Source organism: Macrotis lagotis, chromosome 5 (assembly GCF_037893015.1).
Source record: "Macrotis lagotis isolate mMagLag1 chromosome 5, bilby.v1.9.chrom.fasta, whole genome shotgun sequence".
In the NCBI taxonomy this organism is placed as follows: domain Eukaryota; kingdom Metazoa; phylum Chordata; class Mammalia; order Peramelemorphia; family Peramelidae; genus Macrotis; species Macrotis lagotis.
This window is the reverse complement of record NC_133662.1, coordinates 20947580-20972718: the sequence shown is the minus strand read 5'-3', so window position 1 is coordinate 20972718 and position 25139 is coordinate 20947580. Positions and strand designations below refer to the sequence as shown.

Below are 25139 nucleotides of genomic sequence, written 5' to 3'. Positions count from 1 at the left end.
AATAAATGCTAGGTCAGTTTCTTCTGAGGAGGTTACATACTTCTTGAAGTTCCTTGAAACTCTAGATCAGGGGGTTCTCGACCTGGGGGGATCTGTGAACTTGCTTTTAAAAATATCTTGATAACTTTTTTTTTAAAAGAAATTTTAATCCTCACTCAGACTTCATTAGTTATGTCTGGTACTGGTGGTGTATAACATCTTTCATCATGAGTCCTTTGGAATTGTCTTGTAACTTGCTTACCTTCTCAGTGAGGGAGAAGGGAAGGAAGTGGAGAGTGAAGAGAGAGGGGAGAGAAGAAAGGAGAGAATTTGGAACTCAAAAATTTTAAAAATGAATGTTAAAAATTGTTTTTACACATAACTGTGGAAAATATTAAATAGAGATATGGAATTGTCTTGGATCATTGTCTCGATCAGAGTAGCTACAATTGATTATCCTAAAATATAGCTTTTACTATGTCCAATGATCTGGTTCTGCACACTTCATTCAATATCAGTTTTTTCTGAAACCATCCTGTTCATTATTTCTCACAACACAATCGTATTCCATCACACTGTTTCACAACTTGTTCAATCATTCCCCTGCTGGATAGATTCTCAATTTCTAATTCTTTGCCACCGCAAAAAAGAGCTACTATGACTATTTTTGTACAACAGGTCCTTTCCCTTTTGATCTCTACCAACAGTGCATCAGTGTCTCAATTTTTCCGATTCTTTCCATTGATAAACTGTATTTCAATATTAGTTTCCTTTTAGGATTGTATTTTCTGCTTAGGAAGAAGGGGTTCATAGGCTTCACTAGGATGTCAAAAAAAGGTTAAAAGTTCCTGCTTTAAATCTATGAGTCCAGGACCATGATCTCCTAACCAAATTTTAGTATTTTTTATATATTTAAAAACAAAAAGGTAATTTAAAATATTTTTTAAAAAATTAATCTGTGGGGGCGGCTAGGTGGCGCAGCGGATAAAGCACCGGCCCTGGAGTCAGGAGTCCCTGGGTTCAAATCAGACACTTAATAATTACCTAGCTGTGTGGCCTTGGGCAAGCCACTTAACCCTATTTGCCTTGCAAAATCCTAAAATAAAAAAAAGTTCATCTATGGCAGGGTGGGCCTAGTGTGTGCAAAAGCGACTAGGTGGGCTCCCGGCCCCCGCCCCCAGTGTTGGTTTGCCTCCCGGGCCGCGGGGTAGGACCACCCAGGGCGGGAGCGTGGGCGGGCCCTCGCGGGGCCCGGCTCCGCCCACTTCCCTCTTCCCTTTCCTCCTTTCCTCCGCCCCGCCTCCTCGGACCCGCCCCGACCTCTCCAACTACGGGCTGGCGAGCGGAAGAGTCCCGCGGCCCCGGGAGGCGGGGCGAGGGGCCGCCATCTTGCCGGGTAGAAGGAGGATCCAGTGCGCGGCCTTCGCCTCCGCGCTCCCCTTTCAGTCCCGCCTCCCGCCTTTTCTCCCTCCTCCCGATCCGCTGCTCCCGCCCCCACCCATCCCCGCGGAGAAGCGGGTGGGAGGGGGAGGAGGAGGAGGAAGGGGGCGTGTCTCGGGCTCGGCCCAACGACCCGGCGGCGCGCGCGCCTGGCGGCCCGCGGGGGCCCCCGAGGCGGCGGCGGCGGCGGCGGCGGCGGCGGCGGCGGGGGCGGGGCGCGTGCGCGCGCGCGGCGGCGCCGGTTTCCAGGGCACCGCGGAGCCGGAGCGGTCTCGGCCTCCCTCTCGGGGCCGGGCTCGCGCCGCCCTCGCCGGCGCCATGTACCGCAGCGGCGGCCGCTCGTCGGTCTCCTCGCATCGGCCCAAGGAGAGCGGCGGCGGCGGCGGCGGCGGCGGCTCCCGCACCAGCCGCAGCGCCGGCTCCTCCTCCTCCTCCACCGGGCCGGTCCGCCGCGCCTCCCCGCCGCCCGCCTCCTCCTCCTCCTCCTCGGCCTCGTCCCGGGCCCCGGTCCGCCGACCCCGCTCGCCCTCGGGCCACCGCGGCCGCCACGGCTCCCCGTCCCCGCCGCCGCACTCCCTCCGCGGTCGCCGGCGCGGCTCTCCGTCTCCGCCGTGGAGCCGCCGCGGGTCCCCGAGCCCGCCGCGGGGCCGCCGGGGCTCCCCGCCCCGCTCCCGCCGGGCCTCGCCTTCTCCGACGCGGCCCCGCCGTCTGTTCCCGTCGGGCTCCGGCGGCTTCCGCGGCAGCAGCCGCTCGTGCTCCCATTCCGACTTCCCCCGGGACGGCCGCGGAGACCATCCGGCCGACAGCGGCAGCCGGGTAATCCCGCCGAGCCCCGCCGCCCCGGGCTGGGGCGCCGAGCAGGGAGGCCCGGCGCGCAGGGGGCCCGGCGCGCAGGGGGCCCGGGCCGGAGGCGCTGGAGACACCCTTCCGGGCCTAGCCGCCCTCCCCGGGTAACGGGGCTCCCCAGAGGGATAACGGGAGTCGGGACGAGTAAGCGAGGAGCCGCCGGGCCGAGAGCTCCTCCGTGAGCCGCCCTCGCTGTCAGCCGCCCTCGGAGCCCTTTCCTGAGCACCGCGGGCCTCTGGGGCTCGGCAAAGACAAGTCCCGGGGTGCCAGCCTTGCCAGCAGAAGAGCAGCCTCTTGTCTTTCTGTGACATGAAATTAGCCCCATTCCTGGGGAAAAGGGGGGCAGAAAGGGTGGGAGGTGAAAGAAGACCCATCCGGACAAAACATTGCCTCTTCCTCTTCCCTTTCTCCCTCCCCCTTTTGAGTTTTGATTTATTGAGGGGGTTATCTTGAATTCCAGTGGCAGGACTTCCATTTCCTTGATTTGTTCTGGGAGATGCCATAGATGTGAAAGGACCAGGGTTCCCCCTGCTTTTTTGGTCCTGGGAGTCGCCTATTTTTTCTGTCATAATTGAATTAAGCGTTGGTGTCAAGGTCAGGGGAGAGGAAAAGGGCAGGCACTTTGGGAAGATGGAGAGGACATAGACCCTAACTTCAATGGAAGTACTTGGGGTTTACAAAACATCATACAATGATTATTTCTTACTGTGGAAACAATGCTTCCTGGGAAATGGAAGGGTTTGTTTTTTTTTTTTATTTCTAACCTCTGTGATCCCATACTCAGCAAAATTTTACCGAAATTTCCCTTATATTTTTTTCCCTTGCAGAGGCGGTCTCCTGGACTCCGATCTGAATCTTCGGTGGAACAAAGCTTGCGGATCACTGTTGGCAATGATCGATTTTGCCTTAGTTCACCTGACCCCCGGAGGCTTAATGATCGATTGGGGTCTCCAGTGGATAACCTGGGTGACATAGACAGGTAGAAGTCTCCTAAAGTTAAGAGTAATGGTAGTGGTTTGTAATCGCTGAAGTTGCTGTGTTTGAAGTATTGCATATTGGCCCTGAAATTGTGGACCCTTGTCCAGCACAGAGTGTAACTAAAAAGGCCTTGAGGGTTGGAAGGCCTCCAAGAAGGAAGGATACTGATAAAAGACTATACTGACAGATAGGTCTGTTTGGGTAAAAATTTGGAAGGGGGAAAGGTTGATTGAATTTGATCAGTCTGTAAGATCAGGAAGGGATTGGGTAATGTGACTAAATATGTTCATATTACACAAATCCTTGAATACTGAATTAGAATTTTAGAGAGTTTTTGGACCTAACATATAGACTGAAAAATATAGATTCATAAGAATTTGAATTAATGGGTCAAAGATCATAGCACATTTAAAGGGAAATTAGATATTAACTTATGGTAATACTAAGATGGGAATGCATGTAGCTGTCCTCCAGTCCATTGGTTATTGACATGACTTTTAGACATGATTGGTTGGATTCATTAATGTTGCTACAACTAAATGTTTTATTAAAAACTTAACATTGAGCAACTATAAATAAAAGCTTATGCATTGAAATTAATTTTATTGAATGACTATAAACATTGTTTCTGTTGTATAAAAATTATTTGTTCTTTAAATCTCATTAACTTTTCCTAATGTGATCAATGTGTGAGGTCCATTCCTTTTTCACTTTTTATTAGACTTTTTAGGTTATTTCTTTTTTAAAAAATATATAATTCTACTATGAAAATTTTTTTAACAGCTGTCTTTTGCTTTTAACTACACTTTCTGGGTATCTCCCCAACAATGGAATTCCTGGGATAGAAAGTATGATAATTTTTCTAACTTTTACTGTGTACTTTTAGTTTCTCTCTAAAAAGATTCTACAAGTTTACAATTTCATCAGTACTCTTAAGTGTGCCTTTTTGTCTATAATCCTGTCCGAACTGAATTTTATTGCTTTTTAATTATTCTTACCAATGTGAATGGTTATGAAGTGGAACCTCAGAGTTGTTTTAATTTTCATTTCTCTGACTTTTGGTGAGATTGAGCAATGTAAAAAACCGATTATTAGCAATGCGTTTATCCTTTTGAAATCCTTTGGCCTTGTATCTTTTATTGAAGGAATTAACATTGTGTTTGGTTATATGAAAATAAATTTCTATAACAGGTAATTAAAAGAAAGTAAAAGATAGTATATTGAGAAAATAGTTGTATCAAATATTACATATAAAAACTTGACATACATACGTTTTATATAATATGCACATATGTAAAACATATACATGGAACTATTGAGCTATTAGGTGTTAAAGAGAGGGAAATATATTTTGGAGAGAACTAAATTTAGACTTGGCATTGGCTCCCAAGTCTGCAGGAAAAGGGCTGCAATTATGCAAGAAAAGGAACCATTTTGGAGCTTGCTTTTCCCAACTTCCTTCTTATTATATAAGCTTGAGGGTTACAACAATGTCTGTTTTGGTCGATTTGCAGTTTATTGTGGAAAGTATACAAATCGTTTGACAATAAGTGAATTTGCTCTTAGATGGAGAATGTATTTGTACATGAACGCATAGAGTATATGAATGGGGGGCAGAGGAGGACATTGGGTACAAGTGGGAAGCAAAAATAGGAGGAACATAATTGCCATTCAAATAGCATTCACCTCAAAGCATCACTAAATGGACAAATTAAAGTGAGGGAAAAGTCTTCGGTCTAGTCATGGCTTCAGTCTATATTAAAAGCCATGCATAGAAAACATTTATATCCACTCTTCCCAGCTGATTCTGTCTCAGAAATAGAAAGGTCAGTTTAATAAGTTAGATAGGTGGTGATTCTCTAATCACCCTTCCATTGGAATGTCATACTAATTGTGAAGGACCTGTTTTTAAAATGAAGTAAATTTGGTTCTGTTTTTTTTAGAGGAAAGGTGAAGAGTAAAAAGAAGTTCCACAAGGTTATTTTCTATCCTTTTCTACTCCTTCTAGGGAGTGGAAAAATTGTGACTCTTCTTCCTGCTCAGTTTTGTGTTAGTCATTGCTCTAAGAAGAGCTAGCTCCCCAATCCCTTGGGTATTATTGACAAATAACTTGGGGTTCCCTGTCTTTTACTCAGTGTCCTTATCAAATCACATCAGTCAACCTGTATTAAGTCCCTATAATGTGCCAGAGATACAAAAGAAAAATGCCTATTCTTAAAGTACTCATATTCTTTATGTAACGAAGCAACATATACATATAAAGTAATTAGGGAGTGTAATGGCAGTGAGGGAAAGATCAGAAATGGTTTTATATGGAAGTTGAAGCTTGAATTTCATTTTGAAGGAAGGGAAGGATTTTAAGAGTTGGATATAAGAAGGAAATATTTCAGGCATAGAAGATGACCAATGCAAAGGTACGAAAATTAAGGAAAGTATGCTTTGTGTGTGGAAACAGAAGGTGAGTTTGGCTGGATGTAATGTACAGAAGATAGGTTCAAGCCATGTTACAAATTTCATATCAGGATATAAACATTTTTGCTTAAGATAGCAATTTTTTCTTCATATACCTACTCTAATTGGTTTTGTAGAAAAATCTGTTGACACCTGACCTTGTAAGCCAAAATGTGTTAGGTAAACACGAATACATTGGTAATGGAGGCATCCTCTGTTGTCAAGGAACCCTTAGTGCAACTTCCATTCATAGAACTTATTTCAGCACTTCTCATACTTAACTTCAAGGTATGTTAGGGTCATTACTTTTTGCCAGGCTTGGAAAAAGGAATTTCCTAGAATGCCGTAGGGAGTCAACAATAAAGAATGTGGACCCCCAAGTAGACCCATTTCTCTAACAGTAGATCCAGCCAAACCTTGCAAATGGTAGCCTTTCCAGAACTGGATCTGATAGCAAGAGTTAAAGAATTTTTTTGTTTTGTTTTTTTTGCAAGGCAATAGGATTAAGTGACTTGCCCTAGGTTACACAGCTAGATAATTATTGGTCTGAGGCTGGATTTGAATTCAGGTCCTCCTAATTGCAGGTTTGGTGCTCTATCCACTGCTCTGAGACTTTTTTTGATCACTCTCTTCTTCTGAGGTTACTCGACCTGTTGAACCTTATTTGGGAAAGGAGACTTGTAAGTTTCTGAATGATGTAATTTTTTTTGTGTATTCATTTAACATCTTACTCCTTCCAGTATCTCTTCATCTCTTATTGAGATGAAATCTGAGATCTTATGTCTGGATTCCAGATTTCTGGAAATTAACTTTTTCTAACCAGATTGGCAGTACTTAATGCTGACATCTTCATTTACCACTGAAGATATTCAGGGGAATACTGACTGTGCCTTTCTCAGGAATGTTATAGAAGGGATTACTATTTAGGTATGGGTTGGACTAAAAGACTTCTGAAATTCTTTCCAACCCTGAGATTCTGCAATAGGATTAGGCACTAAAAGTCTACATTAGTTGGCATTTGCATTACACCATCATACATCCTGGGTCTGATAGGCTAACCTTGGCAGCACAAATGAATTTGCCAAATCTGCTAGATTTGCTTTTTCCTTAAATAGTATGATTAGAAAATATTGTTAAGGTTTTTTTTTAATTATTGAAGTAACATACCTAACTGATATTCTCTCCTAGTGGCAAATTTATTAAGACCTCAGAGCTTGGCTATTTAAGCATTTTACTTTTTTATAATGTAACTAACTCTATAATTCTCACTTTTAGACATTTATTTCTATACTGAGTTGTCATATACTACCTTGGGACTGGTAATACCCTGCTATACCTCCCACCTTACCCAACACTGGGAAGAGGTGGGTAGTAGGAGCATTTCTTCCCTGGTAGCAGTTTTTTTTCAGCCTCTTCTGGAAACTTTATTCTGGACAACTTTTCATAGAGTTGTTAATAAATGTTACTCAGGTCTAGACCTGTAGAGGAAATCATATTTAGTAATGAAAAAATCAGTAGTAAGAACTACAGAAGGTACCAATAACGATCATCCTAACTTTAGGATACTATTCGCTTTGGATCTGAGTAAGAGGTAAGCACTTTATTTTTTGTTTTGTTTGTTTTTTAAATGCAGATTTCTAAAAAGTTATGTGCTTTTGAAGTCCCTGGAGGTCTTTATATTTGTTCCTTACCTCAAAAGACTCTTCCCTTTAAATGTAAACTGCTATTGGAAATCTGTCCTAACCTGGATAGTTCTATTAAAGGCTTGTGGTAGTATGACATTGGATGTTTGAAGTAATTGATTAGCCTCTTTAGGATGTGCCTGTCCAGTTTTGAGGAAAGAAGCCTTTATATGAGGAATGCTTTCTGGGATTCCCAGTACGTTAGAATGGTTACCTTTGCTTTGTAACTAGAAACAGGGATATAGACAAGACAGAAGTTTAATCCAGTTTCTGTTTTCTCCATACCTGAAAAACTCCCATCCTTTTTACTTTTTTGAGACAAAAATGTGATGAGCCAGAATATCACTTAATCTGTCCTCACTTAAAGAATAGCCTTCTGCTCTTTGGGCATACAAATGCGGCAGAAGAAAACTGAGAGGAGAGGCCAGAGGATCTTTGAAACTTGGAGGCTTGCAGTATGATAGATAAATGAGACATCTAAATGCTTCTGGAAAAGTCATGTTGATGCCAGAGGAAATCACAGAGTAGCTAATTTTTCTTAAAATGTCAGTACCTGACACCAGATATGTGTTCTTACCCATTTTTGACCTTGTAATGTTATATTCTGTCTTTTAGGGTGCTCTGAGAAGTTCTAGAAGCCTCTATCTTTAATCTCTTCTGTTGTTACTAATTTGAAATCAATTATATCCAGTGATTCCTGTCTGTTTTCTTCAGGGATGACCTGGCTGATGGTCCTATCTTCACACATAGTTCCCAGTGCTCCCGGGGCCTTGAACGCTACACCACCAGGGAAGAAGGACCCCTTAGCCCTTTTCTGGGGCGGGTGGACGAGGACTACAGGACAAGGGAGACCTTCCTCCATAGGTCTGAGTATAATTCACATGTTAGCCGTCATGATGATCTCCTTCGAGACAGAGACAAACTCAAAGTCTCCTATTCTGTTCGATCTGAGGAAAGAAGCCGGGAAGCCAAACGGTCCCGCTATGATGACAGTGAGAAACTACATAGTTTGAGCGGGGACCACTCTAACTATGTATCAGGTTCTCGAAACTACCGACAGCGAAGGCATAGCCCAAACTCCCGGTTCATGGATCCTGAGTTTCGGGAGCTAGACCTTGCCAGGAGAAAACGGGAAGAAGAGGAGGAGCGCAACAGGAGCTTGGCTCAGGATCTGGTTGGGGTGGATAGCAGCAGCAGCAGCAGTTGCACTATCTCTGGAGTATCAGGATCAGAACCAGGATATACAGTACATCGACCGGAGGATGTGCCTATGATGCCCAAAAAGTCCATTCTGAAGAAGCGAGTGGAAGTAGATGTGGAACCTTCCTTGCAGGTCTGAATCCTATTTCTCTTTTTCATCTGCCAGTCCCTCCTTTCCCTTTTCTGGTTATATTTTTTCTTCTTAATTTTGTTTTTGAGACAGCTTTGGGTACTTTCCTAAAGGTCTTACCTGAACTCTTTTTGCTGTATTATACATTGATATATTCAAAGGTTTTCTTAAATAGAAGATGTTCTATCCAGATCATTCCTAGGGATATGTAATGTTAATAGCATATTAGTGATTAAACATCTAACTCTTTCTGATGATAAGATGATCTACAAATTGTTGATGTTGAAGAGAACTAAAGGGGACCCATCAAGTCTGCAAGACTGGTAATATCCCTGTGAGTCTTAGGACCAGTCTACTTTATTCCTTGTTTTCTCTTCCTGAACACCTTCTCTCTTGACCCAACCCCTTCATTCCCCTCCCCCCAGTGCCTGCCTAAGGATAATTTTGTTTTCATTTATACTTACTTTCTCCAACTGACTCAGCAAATAAAAATGCATTTTTTTACTTTGTTATTTATCATTCTTGACAAATGAACTCAGAGCACGAACATTTCCATATAAAAAGAACATAAAGATTATTGTATATGAAACTATAACTTCTATAGTGTTGTAGTTGAACAAATACATTTTAAATAGGATCCTGCCATGGATCTATTTGAGGGCTAAATTCTTGGTATTTTTCTTTGCAGATGGAGGGTTTTTCCAACAGTACCAACTCTAACCAAGAACTTCCTCTTCTCTCTGGCCACCCGTCTCTTCCCCCAAGCAATGCTACAGCTCCTTTTACTTCAGAAGTTGAAAACAACAAAGGAGCCATGACAGAGACTGCACTGAAGGAACCCCAAGAATCCTATCAGTGGGGTCCTCTTTCTGGACTGCCTAAGGATACTAGTCCCCTCAGAGAGAAGTTTGGGAGTTTTCTAAGCCACAAGGAGAAAATAGATGGGAAGGCTGAGTCTGGAGAGCGGCACACAGATTTTTTGTTGCCCCATGAGAGAGCCAGCCAAGATGGCAGTGGCTTTTCCCGAATTCTGGGTATGTTGGCAGAGCCTACCAGTGCCCAAGAAAAGAGGCGGCGTAGTTTCCCAGACATAGAGGATGAGGAAAAGTTTCTCTATGGGAATGAAGAAGAGGACTTGAAACCAGAATCTCCACCAAAATCCCTTGGAGGTCTTGGGAATGAAGCCCGGAGAGATAGAACAAACTCCTCTCCTTCCCCGTCATCAACTTTGAAACTGGATGCACGAGAGGAAACCAATCCAGAATATGCCAAAATCCATAACTTGCTCAAGACAATAGGGCTCGATATTGGGGTGGCAGAGATTAGCAAATTGGCTGTGCGCACTCAGGAACGACTTCATGGAAAGAAGTTGTCTTCACACTCCTCAGCTGATCGACGCTCAGTGGATAGACGTTCTTTATCTGATCGTAGTTCTTCAGACTCACATAGACTGGAAAACAGGGAGGCACGGAGGAGTGACACTCGTTCCCCTGAGGTGTCCCGGCCTCACATAGCCTCTCCTGTGGATTCTTATATGAGGGCAAAGAACAGTCCCCCATTCCTTAAGTCTGATCATCCCATGAGCCAAATGCCAGGACCAGAAGTGACCAGCAGTGGGCCCCGGGCATCTGCCATCAGATGTCTGATTCCCTCAGCCCCAGCTCCCCCCATTAGACTTCCACACTGTACTTCCTCTGTGACCCAGTTTCAGATTCCTACTAATACACAGTTCTCTGCAGCTCCGATCCCCCCCAACTATCAGACACCTGCTATGCCTCCTTCTACCTTTGATGCCTATAGACACTATATGGCATATGCAGTTTCTGCTTGGCCCATGTACCCTTCTCCCCAACAGCCTGGCCATCCAATGAGCGATCCCCACAGACTCATACCCATCACTAAACAGGTCACCCCTAGCCGTCCCAACCTTCGTGTAATACCTACTGTGACCTCTACTGAAACCAAGAGGGATGAGTCACTGCTAGTTCCTATCCCTGTTATCAACAACTCCACCAAGGTACCCGTTCGACTACCCATTCCCCCACTTATGAGATACAATCCAGAAAAGATCTCAGATGAGAAGAACCGGGCTTCCCAGAAGCAGAAGGTGAAGATTAGCCTCGTGGTTTAATATTGTACTTGGGAAATTTGTTTTAGGCTATGGTGGCAGCTCAGGGGCCACTAAGTTTATTTTTATTCTGGAAAGAGGAATTGTGGTTGGGCACTGATTTTTTTTTTCAGATGATGCAGAAGTTGTAATCCTCTTCCATGAAAGTGGGCCTGTTCCCCCCCCCCCCAAGTTTCTTCATATGTTGCTCCTTGGAGTGAATTGTCCTACCAGAGTATGATTTTTGGGAGAACAGTTATCTTTTCAATCTAATTTCCTTGACAAAGGCAAGGTCTCTATTCATATTGGGCTTTTGTGGTATTGAATGTACAACTATTTAGAGTAGAAGCCTTAAATAGTCACTGTTACTTATGGGCTAATAGGATAGACAGAAGATATGGATCTTTATGCTTCATCCTAGTGAGTTTTGAACAGTGGTTATAAGAAAGGCATGTCACTTGGGAAATGTCAGCTGTCTATTTTTTCCAACTGTCCTTAACAGGGAGTACTATGACCTCATAACAGTACCCCATAGCTCTTTAAAGTTTGCAAAGCACTTTCATTTACATTCTTATTTGATAATGACTCTTTGTGTTCACAGCTTGTGGAAGGAGAATTGTAGAGATATAAAAGGATCTCAAGAAATTTGAATCCTTGAAAGAAACTTTTAAGGATTTTTTTTTTGTTTTTGTTTTGTTTTTGATTTATTTTTCTTGAGGGAAAGGGGCTTAGAGATTATAAAATGTTTAAGGCAATTGAAAGATTTGCAAATACAATTTAAATGCCCTTTATACATAATTTAGATAGGAATATACACATGCATACATATGTACATATAGCACACATATATGTGTATACAGGTGGATATACTTTTTTATACCTATACACACACACTTGGGTTTTTTAAAAAAAATTGTATATTTTAATATATGGAGATATTAGAAAAAGAACAGAAAATAAGGGTGTTCCCCCCCTTTTGTTTTCTGAGGCCTTTTTATCTCTGGAGTTAGGAAATTAGGAAGACCTGAGTTCAAATTTAGCCTCAGACACTAGCTATGTGACTCTTTCAAATCGTTTATAACTTTCTCAGCTTCAGTTGTATCATGGGTAAAACAGATAATAATGGCTGTAGAACTTTTTTTTTTAAGGCTTTTTTTTTTGCAAGGAAAACAGGGTTAAGTGGCTTGCCCAAGGCCACACAGCTGGGTAATTATTAAGTGTCTGGGACTGGATTTGAACCCAGGTACTCCTGACTCCAGGGCCGGTGCTTTATCCACTACGCCACTACGCCACCCCACTGTAGAACTTCTTAATATTGTTGGGAGGATCAAATGAGATGTTTGTAAAATGATTTGCAATACTTAACTAGCTATATAAATGTTGATTGTTGTTTAACAAGCTATATTCTTTGGCTCTTGAAGTAGACACTGGTGGCTTCTCTGGAGCTAGAACCTAAAAAATCTCAGAGCCAACTTTTGCTTTTTTTTTTTGCAAGGCATGTGGGGTTAAGTGATTGCTCATGGTCACACAGCTATGTAATTCTTGTCTGAGGTAAAATTTGAACTTAGGTCCTTCTGAATCCAGGGCTGGTGCTCTATCCACTGAGCCACCTAGTTGCCTCTCAGAGCCAACTTTTATTTTTTTAGGGTTTTTTTTGCAAGGCAGATGGGGTTAAGTGGCTTGCCCAAGGCCACACAGCTAGGCAATTATTAAGTGTCTGAGACTGGATTTGAACCCAGGTACTCCTGACTCCAGGGCTGGTGCTTTATCCACTGCACCACCTAGCCTCCCCTAGAGCCAACTTTTAATGACTGATTCTTTTCACACAGTCCTTTGTATAAGCCCTAGGCTCAGGGCTAATGAATATAAGGACTTTTGAAATTCAGAAATCATTTAAACCCAATGATCTTGTTTTCTTGGCCCAGAAACACTTATTTGCCATGCCTGTCAGGTAGAATTCTATTGGATCTAACTTCTTGACTTAGAAAGGAACTTAATAGCAATAATCTGTTACTTCCTCAAAAGGTATAACTGAAAAACAAAAAAAAAAAAACAAAAAAGGGGCAGCTAGGTGGCACAGGCCCTGGAGTCAAGAGTACCTGGGTTCAAATCCAGTCTCAAGACACTTAATAATTACCCAGCTGTGAGGCCTTGGGCAAGCCACTTAACCCCATCTGCCTTGCAAAAACCTAAAAAACAAAAACAAGGTATAGCTGACAAGAGAGACAACATCTGGAGAGAGGAAAGAAAAGAAAGTTTTTTTTTAACCACTTTATTAGAATAAAAATTCATAATGTAAGCCCAAAGGTCCTGAACTCAGATGGTAAGCAAGCACATTTATCTCTGAGATTGTTATGTATGAGAGCTTTTGGGGAAAGGATTTTAGTAATATGGATGGACTCATGCTGGAAATGCGAGGAAGCACCTTACCATTCTGTACTTCACAGGTTATTGAAGAGAGGGAAAAGCTGAGGAGTGACCGGGATGCACGGCAGAAGAAGATGTACTATCTCAGAACTGAGCTGGATCGGCTTCATAAACAGCAAGGTATTGCTCCTTGCCCTAGAATGAAGCTGTTCTTATGAACCAGGCCCTTATCCCACTTTGTGGAGGAAAGCCAATTGGAGATCATAGAGGGAGAATCTAGGGCAATTGATTTGTTGCCCTTGGGTTCTGAATTATACAGTCATGCCTAACTCTACTCCCTTAGAAACTTGAATCCCTAGCTGCATAAGAGAGGTAGAACTTCTTGCTCTAGCATTAGTACTGGGATCTGACAATCTCATAGGTGTAGTGGTGTGGGAGAAGAGTCGCTAACAGTTTCATTGAGGTTGAGTATCCCTGTCTTGTGTCTGGTAAAATTGACCAAATAAAAGTAGAGGAGGCTCATTGTTAAAAGAAATATGCCTGAGTAGTTGGAAAAAGAAGGAAATTTATATGCCTAAAAATGTATTAGGGAAGGGAGAGAATCTGGAATTTTGTGATTGAGGCCAAGTGGATTAGGAATGCCACAATGGCCCCCGAATCAAATTAAGAAATATGAGCAAGAAACCTTTTCTGGTTTAAAGACCCATTTAGCTATTCTATGTCAAATCATCCTGTTTCAGGAGGAGTTCTTGATTGAATATCATCATCAGATGTAGTCATGGAATGGAAAAGGGCACCAGAGATTGTGTCCCTTCAATCTATTTTCAGTTATACTTCACTTAAAACAAATGACTTAAAAAAAGTAATCCAAACTGTTAGTTTTAGTAGTAGTCGTTTGTTTTTTTCCTCCATTGTGGTATAATAGGATAATACTCTTAACTAACTTGTTATATGATGCTTTCTGCTGCTATCTCACCAGGGGAGATGCTCCGTAAGAAACGGCGGGAGAAAGATGGCCACAAAGACCCACTCCTGGTGGAGGTGAGCCGACTTCAGGACAACATCATGAAGGACATGGCAGAGCTGCGGCGTGAGGCAGAAGCAGCAGAAAAGAAACAGTCTGAGCTGGACAAGGTGGCTCAGATCCTGGGGATCAACATCTTTGATAAAACCCAAAAGCCTTCTAATGATAGTAAAGAGTCGGCAGAGAAGTCTGGAAAGGCTGAGAAATCCAAGAGCCCAGAAAAAGTGTCTCCATCCTCTAACAACTCTTCCTCCTCCTCCTCCTCTTCCTCCTCTTCCTCTAGCAAGGTAAAGTCTGAACTGAGATATTGATGAGGAGGAGAGAGTCTTGGGGCTCATCAGGCCTAATCATCTATACCTAGTCAGGGCCTGGCAGAACAGGGCATATGTGTACTTTTCAAATACAATCATTCATGTGTTATCAGCTCTCTTATTTAGGGACTGGTTATTTCCCCAGAACTTACTGGAGTTGATAAGTGTTTTCCTGGCATGTGGTGGTACCTTATGCTAATCATTGAGAAAGAAGCATCAGTCTGGAGGTGATGTGGTCCCTGATAGAGATTGGGTCATTGTGCAGAAAACCATGAGTTACATTCTTGGCCAGGTGAGATAGCAAATTTTTTCCCTTTTAAAAGAATAGCTTCTGAAATCACCCTCTGCAGTTAATGTGCTTATTTTTCTTGAATTATCTCTTTTGGGTTTGGCTACAGAATAGGTTTCTGAATTTCCTCAGACAGTTCTCGTATTTTATGAGTTTCATTTTTTTTTTTTTTTTTTTTGTCCTGAGTTGTTCCTCTGGCCCATTGAGACTTAAGGGAAAGCCTTTATATGACTTTTTCTGAAACCTAATACTCAAATGACTCCATATATCTCCATATAATTTTGTTTTGCATCATAGTCTAGCCTTTTTGTCCTAGAAGAATGAGTTTTAGTCTCCCCATATCCTTTTAGAAAAGTCTTTTCCTCAACTAAAAGGAGTTGTGATTCCTGTTGCCTCAGAACACAAGAGGAGTGGTTGACACATAGGTTATGATTATTGCCTTCCCCAGTTCCTGAGATGATCTGTCAGCTTGACTAACATTAGAGCCTATAAATCCTCAGTCTGAGTTGTCAGGGACATGGATAGAATAGATCTGTTGTTTCTGAACTAATCTTGCAATCTGATTTTCTTCTCCCTAGTGAAGACCTTCTTTTGCCATGTCCTTATTACCCTTGTTATTTCTCCTCTATTTCCTCATATTTTGATTAAAGGTTAGTGTTCTTAGTATAGTTACTCCCATGTAGAATGGCAGAAATATTTAGCATTTGCCTTTGAATCTCTTAACAGTTGTCCTTTCTATTACCTCATAATACCACTTTGCAGTATACCTCCCATATCCCAAATTATGTTCTATAATTCTTTCCCCCACACCACCTTCCACCTCTTTTAGTGCTTTGCTCTCAACTAAAGTATTTTAATGTGTCAGTAAAATTAGATTATGAAGACAGATTTAAGGGTTACTCCAAGGGATTGCATTTCAAAAAAAATGTACTTCTAATAATGGAATTTCTACTTTTAGAGGTAGAAGTCCATTCCCAGAGCCTTTTGAATCATAGTCTGAAGGTAATCATCTATTCTATCCATGCACAATGCTTAGGCTTTCTCTTAAGCTTCCCAAAGAAGGAATTAAATGTCTACTATACTTTCCAAGAAAGATTCTTTTTTTTAAGTTGTTTTTTTTTTTTTTTTGCAAGGCAATGGGGTTAACTGGCTTGCCCAAGGCCACACAGCTAGGTAATTTATTAAGTGTTTGAGGCTGGATTTGAACTCAGGTACTCCTGACTCCAGGGCTGGTGCTCTATCCACTGCGCCACTTAGCCGCTCCTAAGAAAGATTCTTTTGATGCATTTTATCTCAGTTACTTCTGTGACTTGGTGCTTGTGGTGAGGTGAAACTGAAGTATCAGTGACTTTGAAGTATCAGTGACTTTGTCTTAGGGCCAGATTTCTCTAGGTTTCTTCTTTTTTGAAGGCCTAACCAATGCTTGTATCCTGGAGATAAAGTCACATGGACCCTACTAAATCTGAAATGGGAGTATGTTCTTTGAATTGTCCCCACCATGGCTAGTTATTATGTCCTTTTTCTGAGATGGCAAGAGTTGGTTAAAGTTTGAGTTCTTACTATTTGAAAAAATTTTTCCTCCCCTGTAGGAGTCAAAGTCGAATAATGAAAAGTCTCATGCCAAGAGCCCCAAGCCCACAGATACCTCATCCCAGCCCTCAGCCAAGCTTTCTTCCCAGCTGGCTACCGTATATGAATATTATGATGCTGGGAACCACTGGTGCAGAGATTGCAACACCATTTGTGGGACCATGTTTGATTTCTTTACTCATATGCATAAGAAGAAGCACAGACAGGTAGGTATCCTGGCATCTCTCTTCTTTCTTCTTTTCCCCTCATACCTGTTATTTCTTTCCACATCTCAGTCTTTCTTGACAAGTGAAAAGTTCTCATGTGGGCAGGAGCCCTAATTCAAAGAGCAAAGCAACCCCTTCGAAGGAGACACCATCCCCAGGACTCAGTCCAAGGGTCCTGGCTGTACCTAGGCACCATAATAAGTGTAAGTGGAGCTTTTGTCTCTTGATTCCTTGAGTACCTGATTCTTTTTGAGTTTTACTTCATCCATTGCTGGCTGCTTGCTCTAACATTTGTTTACCTTTTTCACAGGTGATTTCCGTTTTAACCATTTGGCAGATGGGGAGGGGGGAGGGTTGCTGGGGCCTATGGCTTCAGGTGGGAGAGAAAATGACAGAAAGGAAAGGTGTATCCTTGAGTTATTAGTGCTATTGTATGAGCACCTCTGCCTCTTGCAAATAGACATTGGATCCTTACAACAGACCTTGGGCTTCGAAGATCCAGAATGAGGCCAAACAAGATACCACAAAACGTGTCGATAAAATAACAGTCCCTGCCAAAGGTATGTACCCTTCTTTACCTGCCGCCTTTTTCAGCCATTTGGTGGAGGATTTCTTGGGCTGTGATGGTGGGAGGCAGCACTGTTTCTTCTAAGAGAAGCAGCAAAGAATAGAAGTAGGGTGAGTGCTGTCCTCATGGTCAAGGTCAGGCTTTCAGGTTATTGGCTTTTATTTACCATCCTCTTATTTTGTTTTAAATTGGAAATTCAGTGAACTAAGAAGTCAAAGGGAAAATATTTCATTTTAACTGTTTTGCTTTTGAAAGAACCAAAAAAAGATCTAGATTAATTTTTATGAGAGTGAAGTATTTAGAGTAATGAGAAATAAGTTCCTTTGTTCTTGATCTTCCCTATTTGAAAAGTAGTCAGTATTTGCCATTCAATGGATCTGATAGGTAGACAATTTAACTGAATAATTTGACATTCACTCATATAAGTAGTTCTGGTCTGACTGTCTCATAATGTTGTTTGCAAACCTTTTTGGATACTTAGTGTTAGTTGAGTTTGCAAGAGAATTGGCATCAGAATTATCTATGAAGGGATAATGCATTGCATTCTGAGAACTCATCAACAAATGGTATCAGCATGATTGAGCAGATGACAAAGCTAGTTGTTTTGATTTTCTTGCATGGGGTGGGTGTGAGTTTTAGAAACTTACATAGTTTTTGTTCATAAAGAGAGTAATGATTCCAAGGAGCAAAACCAGTCTTAGGATAAGACTTGATTTAGTAGAAAATGATTAAAAGAATGTTCTCTATTCTTCCTGAAAAAAAAAAAAGTCCAAAAAAATTGCAAAAATTTTCTTAGGGATGCTGCTTTTATTTAAGTAGTGAGGTTTTTAAAACCCAGGTTGGTAGAATTATCATAGGTTTTTCCTCCCAAGATTTCATGTTGGCATATAACCCTCTATCCCTTTGATGACACTTTGTTTTTAAGAAGGTCTACATTAGAAGTATCTAGTGATCTTTACTATAGTAGGAATTTCTAAGAGATTTAATTCTAGATAGTGGAAAGTAAAGGGATGGATGACTAAATGCAAAAGCATTTATTATATGTCAAGCTTTTTGTAACAACTATAAAAACACCTCCATCTTACTACAAATAGCTTACAAATTAAGAGTAGAGGAAAAAAAACACAGGAACCTGTAGTTTCAGTGTGGATATAGCAATGCCTAGCAGTCCGGAGAATATAGAAGCAAGTAGAAAACATGGTATAGTACTCCAGAGAGTTCATTAGTAAGGTGGATGACAAGGCTCAGCTTTCCATAGAGTGTATGCAGGTCCTATGTTCAAGCTTTAAATTTGAGATGGGGAACAACAAGTCATTGAGAGAGCTTCAAAGGAATAAGATTTCTAACTTAATGTAAGTGAAAAGTTTTATTCTTTACCATATTGACTCAGGTAAATGGAATTTCCTTTAGCTGGTGTTATTCTGGGTGTTGTGTGTTCATTTCTTTAACTCTCTCTATCTGCTTGCTCCAGGCTCTGAATTTCTGATTCCCATCACTGGATATTACTGCCAACTCTGTGAGGAGTTTTTTGGGGATCCAATTTCTGGAGAACAACATGTGAAATGTCACCAGCACAATGAGAAGTATAAGGTTGGTTTCTTGAATAGTATAATGCATTGCTTTAGTGTCTTTTTTTTTTTTAAATTTCCTTTGCCACCCCAGCTTCACCAACTAAAACCCAAACAGAATTTATTAAAAAATATATAGTCATTGATGCATTTTTACCTAAGTAACATTGACTGATATGACTGCAGATTGGAGCTTTTGTTTTTTAAAGCTCCACATCAAAAGGGACAACTTCTAGGAAAGTCTCAACCCCCAGAGAGAAAGAGACACTGAACCTGTCAAGAGAGTGTGTACTTCCTTAGAAAGGTAACCTCTGGTTTTCTATACTGGTAACATTATTGTTCAAAACAGTGTCAGGACCAAGGTTTTCTCATTTTTCTAGCAACCCAAACTAGTTGTTGAGCTCCTGCCTTTTCTTTTTCCAGAAATATGTGGATGAAAACCCGCTGTATGAGGAGCGAAGGAATCTGGATCGTCAAGCAGGTCTGGCTGTGGTCCTAGAGACTGAGCGCCGAAGGCAGAACGAGCTGAAGCGAAAACTGAGTGAGAAACCAAAGGAGGAAACAGATGAGAAGAAGGCAAAGGTGGTGAAAGAAATGAAGGAAGATGAAGAAAAGCTTTCTGAAGAACTAGATGAACAACTCTCTGAGACGTGGAATTCTCCAGATAAGCTTGAGAGCAAGCGAAAGATGACCATAAAACTCCAGCTGAAAGAAGAAACAAAGGAGCCACTGACATCCTCCTCTTTTGGGAAGTTCAGTTGGAAGAAGTCAGAGAAGGACGATGAAAAAAGTTCTGCAGTAGCTCCAAGCATCCCTAAAGAAGAGAATATGGAAACCAACAAGGACAAAGAGGATGGCAAAACCCAGGCTGGGAAAGTGAAGCCTATTGAGATCAAACTATCTGGGAAAACTGTCATTGCACACACCAGTCCCTGGATGCCTGTTGTTGCCACCTCTACCCAGGCCAAAATCCGGCCTAACCTTCCTATCCCCACCACAGTACTACGAAAGTCTGGCTCAGCAACTGTGAGCAAACCTGCACCTCTTAACACTTTCCTGTCCATTAAATCCTCAGGTGCCACTGCCAAACCTCTGCCAGTGGTCAAAGAGTCTTCAACTGATCTCCTACTACCTCCTGACATAATCTCTAAGGCATTTGGTGGGGAAGAAGTGATCTTAAAAAACTCCCCAGAGGAAAAGACTGTATTGGCTGAGAAAAATGAGCCAGCTCCTATACCTGAGCAGCTATTGCCTCCACCTCCCCCACCTCCGCCACCACCACCCCTCCCAGTTACACTTAAGTCAGCTACTACATCACCTGCACAAACAAGCACTGGACTGTCTCCAGTCAAGTCAACTCCTACCATATCCCAGATCTTGACCCCTGGCATAGGGGGTTCTAATCTCTTGACTCCAGTCTTGCCAGCTTCCATCTTGGCTCCAGTGCACTCTGCTGCCATCCCCTCAGATGAGGTGGCACCTGGGGTGAGTGAGAGTGACCATGACCAGGCTCTGCTGTCTGTGTTAGTTCGTCCTCCACCACCACTCTCAGGTGTATTCAGTGAACAGGCCAAAAAACTGGAGAAGCGAAACTCATGTCTAGCTACAGCCAATGCCAAGGATTTGTATGACATCTTCTACAGCAGTGGTGGGAAAGGGAATCCAGAAAGCAAGTTGGGCAATAGCACATTGTCTAATGGGGAGAGTAGCAACTTCTCTAAAAATGAGAACTCTGATAGTTCTTTCAGCCCTAGGGAGAGTGGTGTTCTCCTAAGGGGGACGTCCCAGGACAAGGGTTTGGCCAGTGCTCCTTTGGACATCAGTTTGGCCAAGCCCAGTGCAAAGACTATGGAATCCCCCAATCAGCGGACAATTGTAGAACAGAGTTTGGGGCTAAAGAATAGAGGTTGCCTACAGCCTCTTACAGGAATGGACTTTGATTCTGCTTCTCTGGCAGATGACCAGGGTAAGCCCCAGGAGGAGTTTAACCCAGAGGCAAATGCTTCAACCATATTGCCCTCTAGTCCTTATGAGAGAGAGACCAGTACAGACATGTGTCTGGAGGGGGAAGCTGACCTCAACTCAGGAGAGCCAGGTCCTCCTGGTGTAGAGGAGCCAGCCACCCACATGTCAGACATAGCATGTCCTGCCAAGCTGGTAGCTACCAGGGACCTTGGAATAGTTGGTAACCAGGCTAAAAGGATTCAAGAGTCTCACCTAGCTGAAGAAGCAACCTCTGGACTGGAAGAAGGGAGATTATTACTCTCAGAGGGTGTGGGGAAAGAGAGAATAGGTGACCAGGATGAGGAGCTTCAGACTTCACCATCCATAGCTCAGAAGGACCCCAACAGCCTGAAGGATTTCAGTTTGAAATGTGAAGCCAGCTGTGTGTGGAAGAGAGAGGCCGAACTGACCATGCTGCCAATGGATGACCAAATTGTTGATCAGACTGAAGAAATGGTGGTAGTTGCTGAAATGAAAGGTCTAGGTGAGGTAATGACAGAACCCTATGCACAAACTCAGTCTGCTATGGAGATAAAAACAGACTCAGTTCAGCTAGATACTAGATCTATAGCACAGATCCCACAATTAACAGGTATCCAACATTGTGCCCCAGAACCATCTTTCCAATCTGTAGTCAGGAGAAACATTTATTTAACAGGAAGCCCACAAGAGCAAGCTGTATTAGTTGGTTGTGAGGAATGTCAGGAAGACCAGTCTCTTGAACCAGCTAGTGAAACACCTAGGACAAGAGGCTTCAAACTAGTGAGAGCAAAGCCAAAGGAAGAGCTGAAGAAACTGACCTGCCAACTAGGTATTTTGGAGGAGGGGACCAAGAAACCTGAGAACATCAAGATTCCTAAGGGGCAAGAATCAGGATCCCAAGACTTGCCCATTATCAATACTGAATTAAGATTGGCAACAGAAAGCAAACCTATGGAGGACCTTGAAACTACAGATTCAGGGAAACTTTGTGCCCCAGGCAATCCAGCTTCGGACTTCTCCAGTGGTCTGTTAGAACCAATCCAAGGGTCTGAGAATATACATAAAGGGAGATTTTTATGTTCCACAGGGTCAACTAACCTTACCTCCACTTTTTCTGAGTTTCCTTTTGAACCTCCAGAAACCATGGCACTTGACTTAGGGATAAAGGATAAGCAAAACACTAAGCCTAGAAATGAGAAGATACCTGAAAAAACTCAGCTGGTGGTGAAAGCTGTTGAGGAGGAAATGGAAGTAATACATGAGCCCTTGGACCTCCAGACTGAAGGACTTCCTGAGGACACAGAAGAGACTTTCCAGTTAGAGGCTGAGGGGCCACTAGGACTGGAGTCAGATACCGTCTGCTCTCCAGGCCTTCGGCCATCTGCCTGCCAGCCCGACCTGGTCAGCTTTGTAACATCAGTCTCTGAAAAGCAGAAAGAGAAGCTTTGTTCTCTACCCTCTGAGCTAGGTAATAAACCTGAGAGTAGTAGCCTAGTCACAGGCACACTACAGCCCGAGTTTCAGAATCCCCCTGCTATGATGGAGACCTCTCAGATGGACAAAGACAGCACTTTGAGTGCAGTAGAAATGCCAGCATTAATTTAGCCTGGAAAAGAATGGGTTGTTAGTGCTGCTGTAGGCCCTAAGGAAATGCCAATGCAGGAGAAAGGTACAGTTGATGCTACCTAGGACCACACTAAATCAGTTACCAGTGTTAGAAATGGAGAGGAGAGGACGTTCAGAGCTGCATGTAAATAAGTTGTATTGGCTTCTCAAGCTCTCTTTTTTTTAGAAGGTCCAGGAACTGACTGGTCCTCCATTTTGGAGTTTCTATGTAATGGTGCACTTAGCATTCTACAGTGAGTATTGGTTGAAGTTAGAAAACATACTTCTTTCTCCCTTTCTAAAAAGTACTACACATATCACATTCTCTTCTGTACAGATGTTTAAAAAAAATATTTTTTTCTGTGAATTCTTTTGCCAATTTCTTTTCTCGTACTTTGCCATTAAAACAGATTCTATCTGGCTCAATACCTGGTGTGTTTTTGGTTGTATTTTGGTTTTGCTTCTTTGCCAGCTCTTGGATTTGGGGGAAGGAGGCAACTAAAAAAATTATTTTGCTGTTCCCATATGTGGTAACAATCCATGGAGATGCTGATGGAGTTTCCTGTTGGGAAATAGTATAAGGCTTGTTGACTTGGGAAATCTCCATGGATGAATGGAAAATAATGGTTCTTAAGCATTCGACCTGGGTGACTTTGCCTTTGTGTTGTTTGAAATGAAGTGTGAGTAGTTCATTTTTTCACTGTCTCTCTTGATCTGTGGCATGTTAATTTCCCCAAATCCCTGACTATTACCTGTGCTTGAGACCATCCCGTCCACCCACAAACCTGTATGGAAATGGCCTCAGTAAACATGGAAGAAAATCTAGCCGACTCCCTTTGTGGAAGACAACAAATCGGTAAGGCTCATGGCTCGACACCTGGACGAGACACACTTTGAGGTCACTTAACATGATTTTAAATGGCCTTTCATTCATTGTATTGTGATCCAGTAACTTTTTGTGTTAAATCATTTAGCAGCTGATCCTGCACTGAAGAGGCTGAAGACCTGAACCTTATCTTGGGATCAGACTCGGTCCTTATGCCAGGAACCTATGTGTGCCCCTCCCTTCACCTCCCATCCTTCCAGGCCACTTCCACCATGGAGTGGTGTTTTGGGTTGTATGTTTTGTTAAAAAATAATTAAAGAGTTCATGTGTTTGGCTTACACAAGTTTAATTGTTTTATTTTTCATTGTAAATCACCTTGGAATAAATATATTGATGCAACATGTTTCATTCTGGATTTTTGTTTGGAAACCAAATACATCTGAAACACAAAGAAAATGGGACCTTCAGACTCCCATTGGAAATGACTGGTGAACACAGAAGAAATCTACTTGGGTTCTCAGTGAACAATTCACTCCCTACCCCTAGAACCTGAAATTGCTAATCATTTTTCATAGTACCTAGCTTTTAGTTGAATGATTGATACATGGGAAGTTTTAAGACAAATTTGTGGGCTCACATCAGCAGGTAGTTGCCAGTTGCATTTGGTCAATGTACCTTATCTTGGGGACTGAAATGGGGCCCATGACCTTGATGTTGTAGTACTTCTGGAAAATAAGGGCTCTTACCCTTGATTTCCTTAATTGCTGCTGCCAACCCTCTTGTCCCTTATGGAACCTGTCAGAAATTGAGCTTCAGGATATCCACTTGATAGGATAATCCATAAATTACTATATAAATAAGCTATAAGTGACAACATATAATGATACATTTCTTACAAACACATACACATCCTTTAGAGCAAAGACCAGACTGTACCCCTAGCCTGGGGTTGTTCCATCAGTGGGCCTTTTCTCATTTAAGGATTAACCCTCCCCACCTTTTCTTCACAAGGTCTTAAAATCTCAAATATGTGATAAATTAATACCTCTTTCCCAGAGCAAAGACTGTTAGCAAAGTGTACTGTTAGCTATCCATTAAATCTGGCTGCCACTAAGTTTTGTGGAGAGAGTTGGCAGATGTGAAGCGGATCTGTGCTTTTGCATAGCCAAGGCCTCACCCCAGGTACCTAAGCATTATTAAGCCTGAACCCCAGAATTTAGGCTCTACTACTTGGTCTTAATAGCTTTAAACTGACCTAGAAAGTGTCAAACTGAATTATGTCAAATCATGTCAAAATTATGTCAAACTCTATGAATTCCTAACCTTGATTTTGTCCTCCAGAATCTTTTAAGGTTGGATGTGCCCAATGTATTTGGAAGTTTAAAAGAAGCCTCTTTGTCCTGATTTTGATTTTTTTGCCTAACACTGATTTACTCAATATGATTGAAAGAATGTTTAGGAAAATTGACATTGGAGTCCAACATTGCCCACTGTTGAGAAACTCCTCTTTTCTCAGCTGGAATGAGCCCCAGTTGGGAAAGATAATGGTTTCTGGTGGTTTGGAAAAATATAGAATGGTTTTTGTATTGGCAATTGTAGGATGAACAGTTGTACCTCTGCTTTGGTAATTTAGAGGTAGACCATCCAAATAAGCAGGCATCTAGGTAAGTCCTATGACATGCAACTCGGATGGAGATTTGGGCTAGGGCATTTCTCCATATAGTCTTTCATGTATTTCCTTCTGTTAAGCCCATTCCTGACACCTCCCTTCCTGTGATTTCTGATATTGAGTAGTAAAAGAATTCTTAGAATATCCTAGATGGGACAGGAAGTGGTGCTGGCTGTGTATTCTAGATTTGTTGTTAATAGAGCTGGAATAGTCTTTAGGGATACTTTGGGGCCATAGATAAGTCTACCTTAGGGGAAGGAACAGAAGACTTTGCAGGGAGTTGATTCCCTGAAGAGTGAAGCAGTAGCTATAAAGTG

The 25139-nt window shown here is 42.3% G+C and overlaps 1 protein-coding gene across 1 annotated transcript; it reads left to right on the top strand.

Moving 5' to 3' along the window:
• The first annotated feature begins 1662 nt into the window (after nucleotides 1-1662).
• Nucleotides 1663-23552, top strand: ZNF318 (zinc finger protein 318). Its single transcript, XM_074237020.1, has 10 exons — nucleotides 1663-2235; nucleotides 3093-3244; nucleotides 8091-8709; nucleotides 9395-10813; nucleotides 13261-13360; nucleotides 14160-14491; nucleotides 16394-16600; nucleotides 17061-17160; nucleotides 18640-18758; nucleotides 19160-23552. Exons 1-10 carry the CDS (start codon nucleotides 1738-1740, stop codon nucleotides 22325-22327), a joined length of 6714 nt encoding a protein of 2237 aa, XP_074093121.1. The 5' UTR covers nucleotides 1663-1737; the 3' UTR covers nucleotides 22328-23552.
• Nucleotides 23553-25139: the final 1587 nt, after the last annotated feature.

What these genes read in the sequence shown, in the direction of transcription:
- ZNF318 (XM_074237020.1), top strand. Translation starts at nt 1,738, where the DNA reads ATGTACCGCAGCGGCGGCCGCTCGTCGGTCTCCTCGCATCGGCCCAAG. An exon ending in AACCTGGGTGACATAGACAG is followed by an intron (nt 3,245 to 8,090) that starts GTAGAAGTCTCC and finishes TGTTTTCTTCAG; the next exon opens with GGATGACCTGGCTGATGGTC. An exon ending in CCTCCTCTTCCTCTAGCAAG is followed by an intron (nt 14,492 to 16,393) that starts GTAAAGTCTGAA and finishes CCTCCCCTGTAG; the next exon opens with GAGTCAAAGTCGAATAATGA.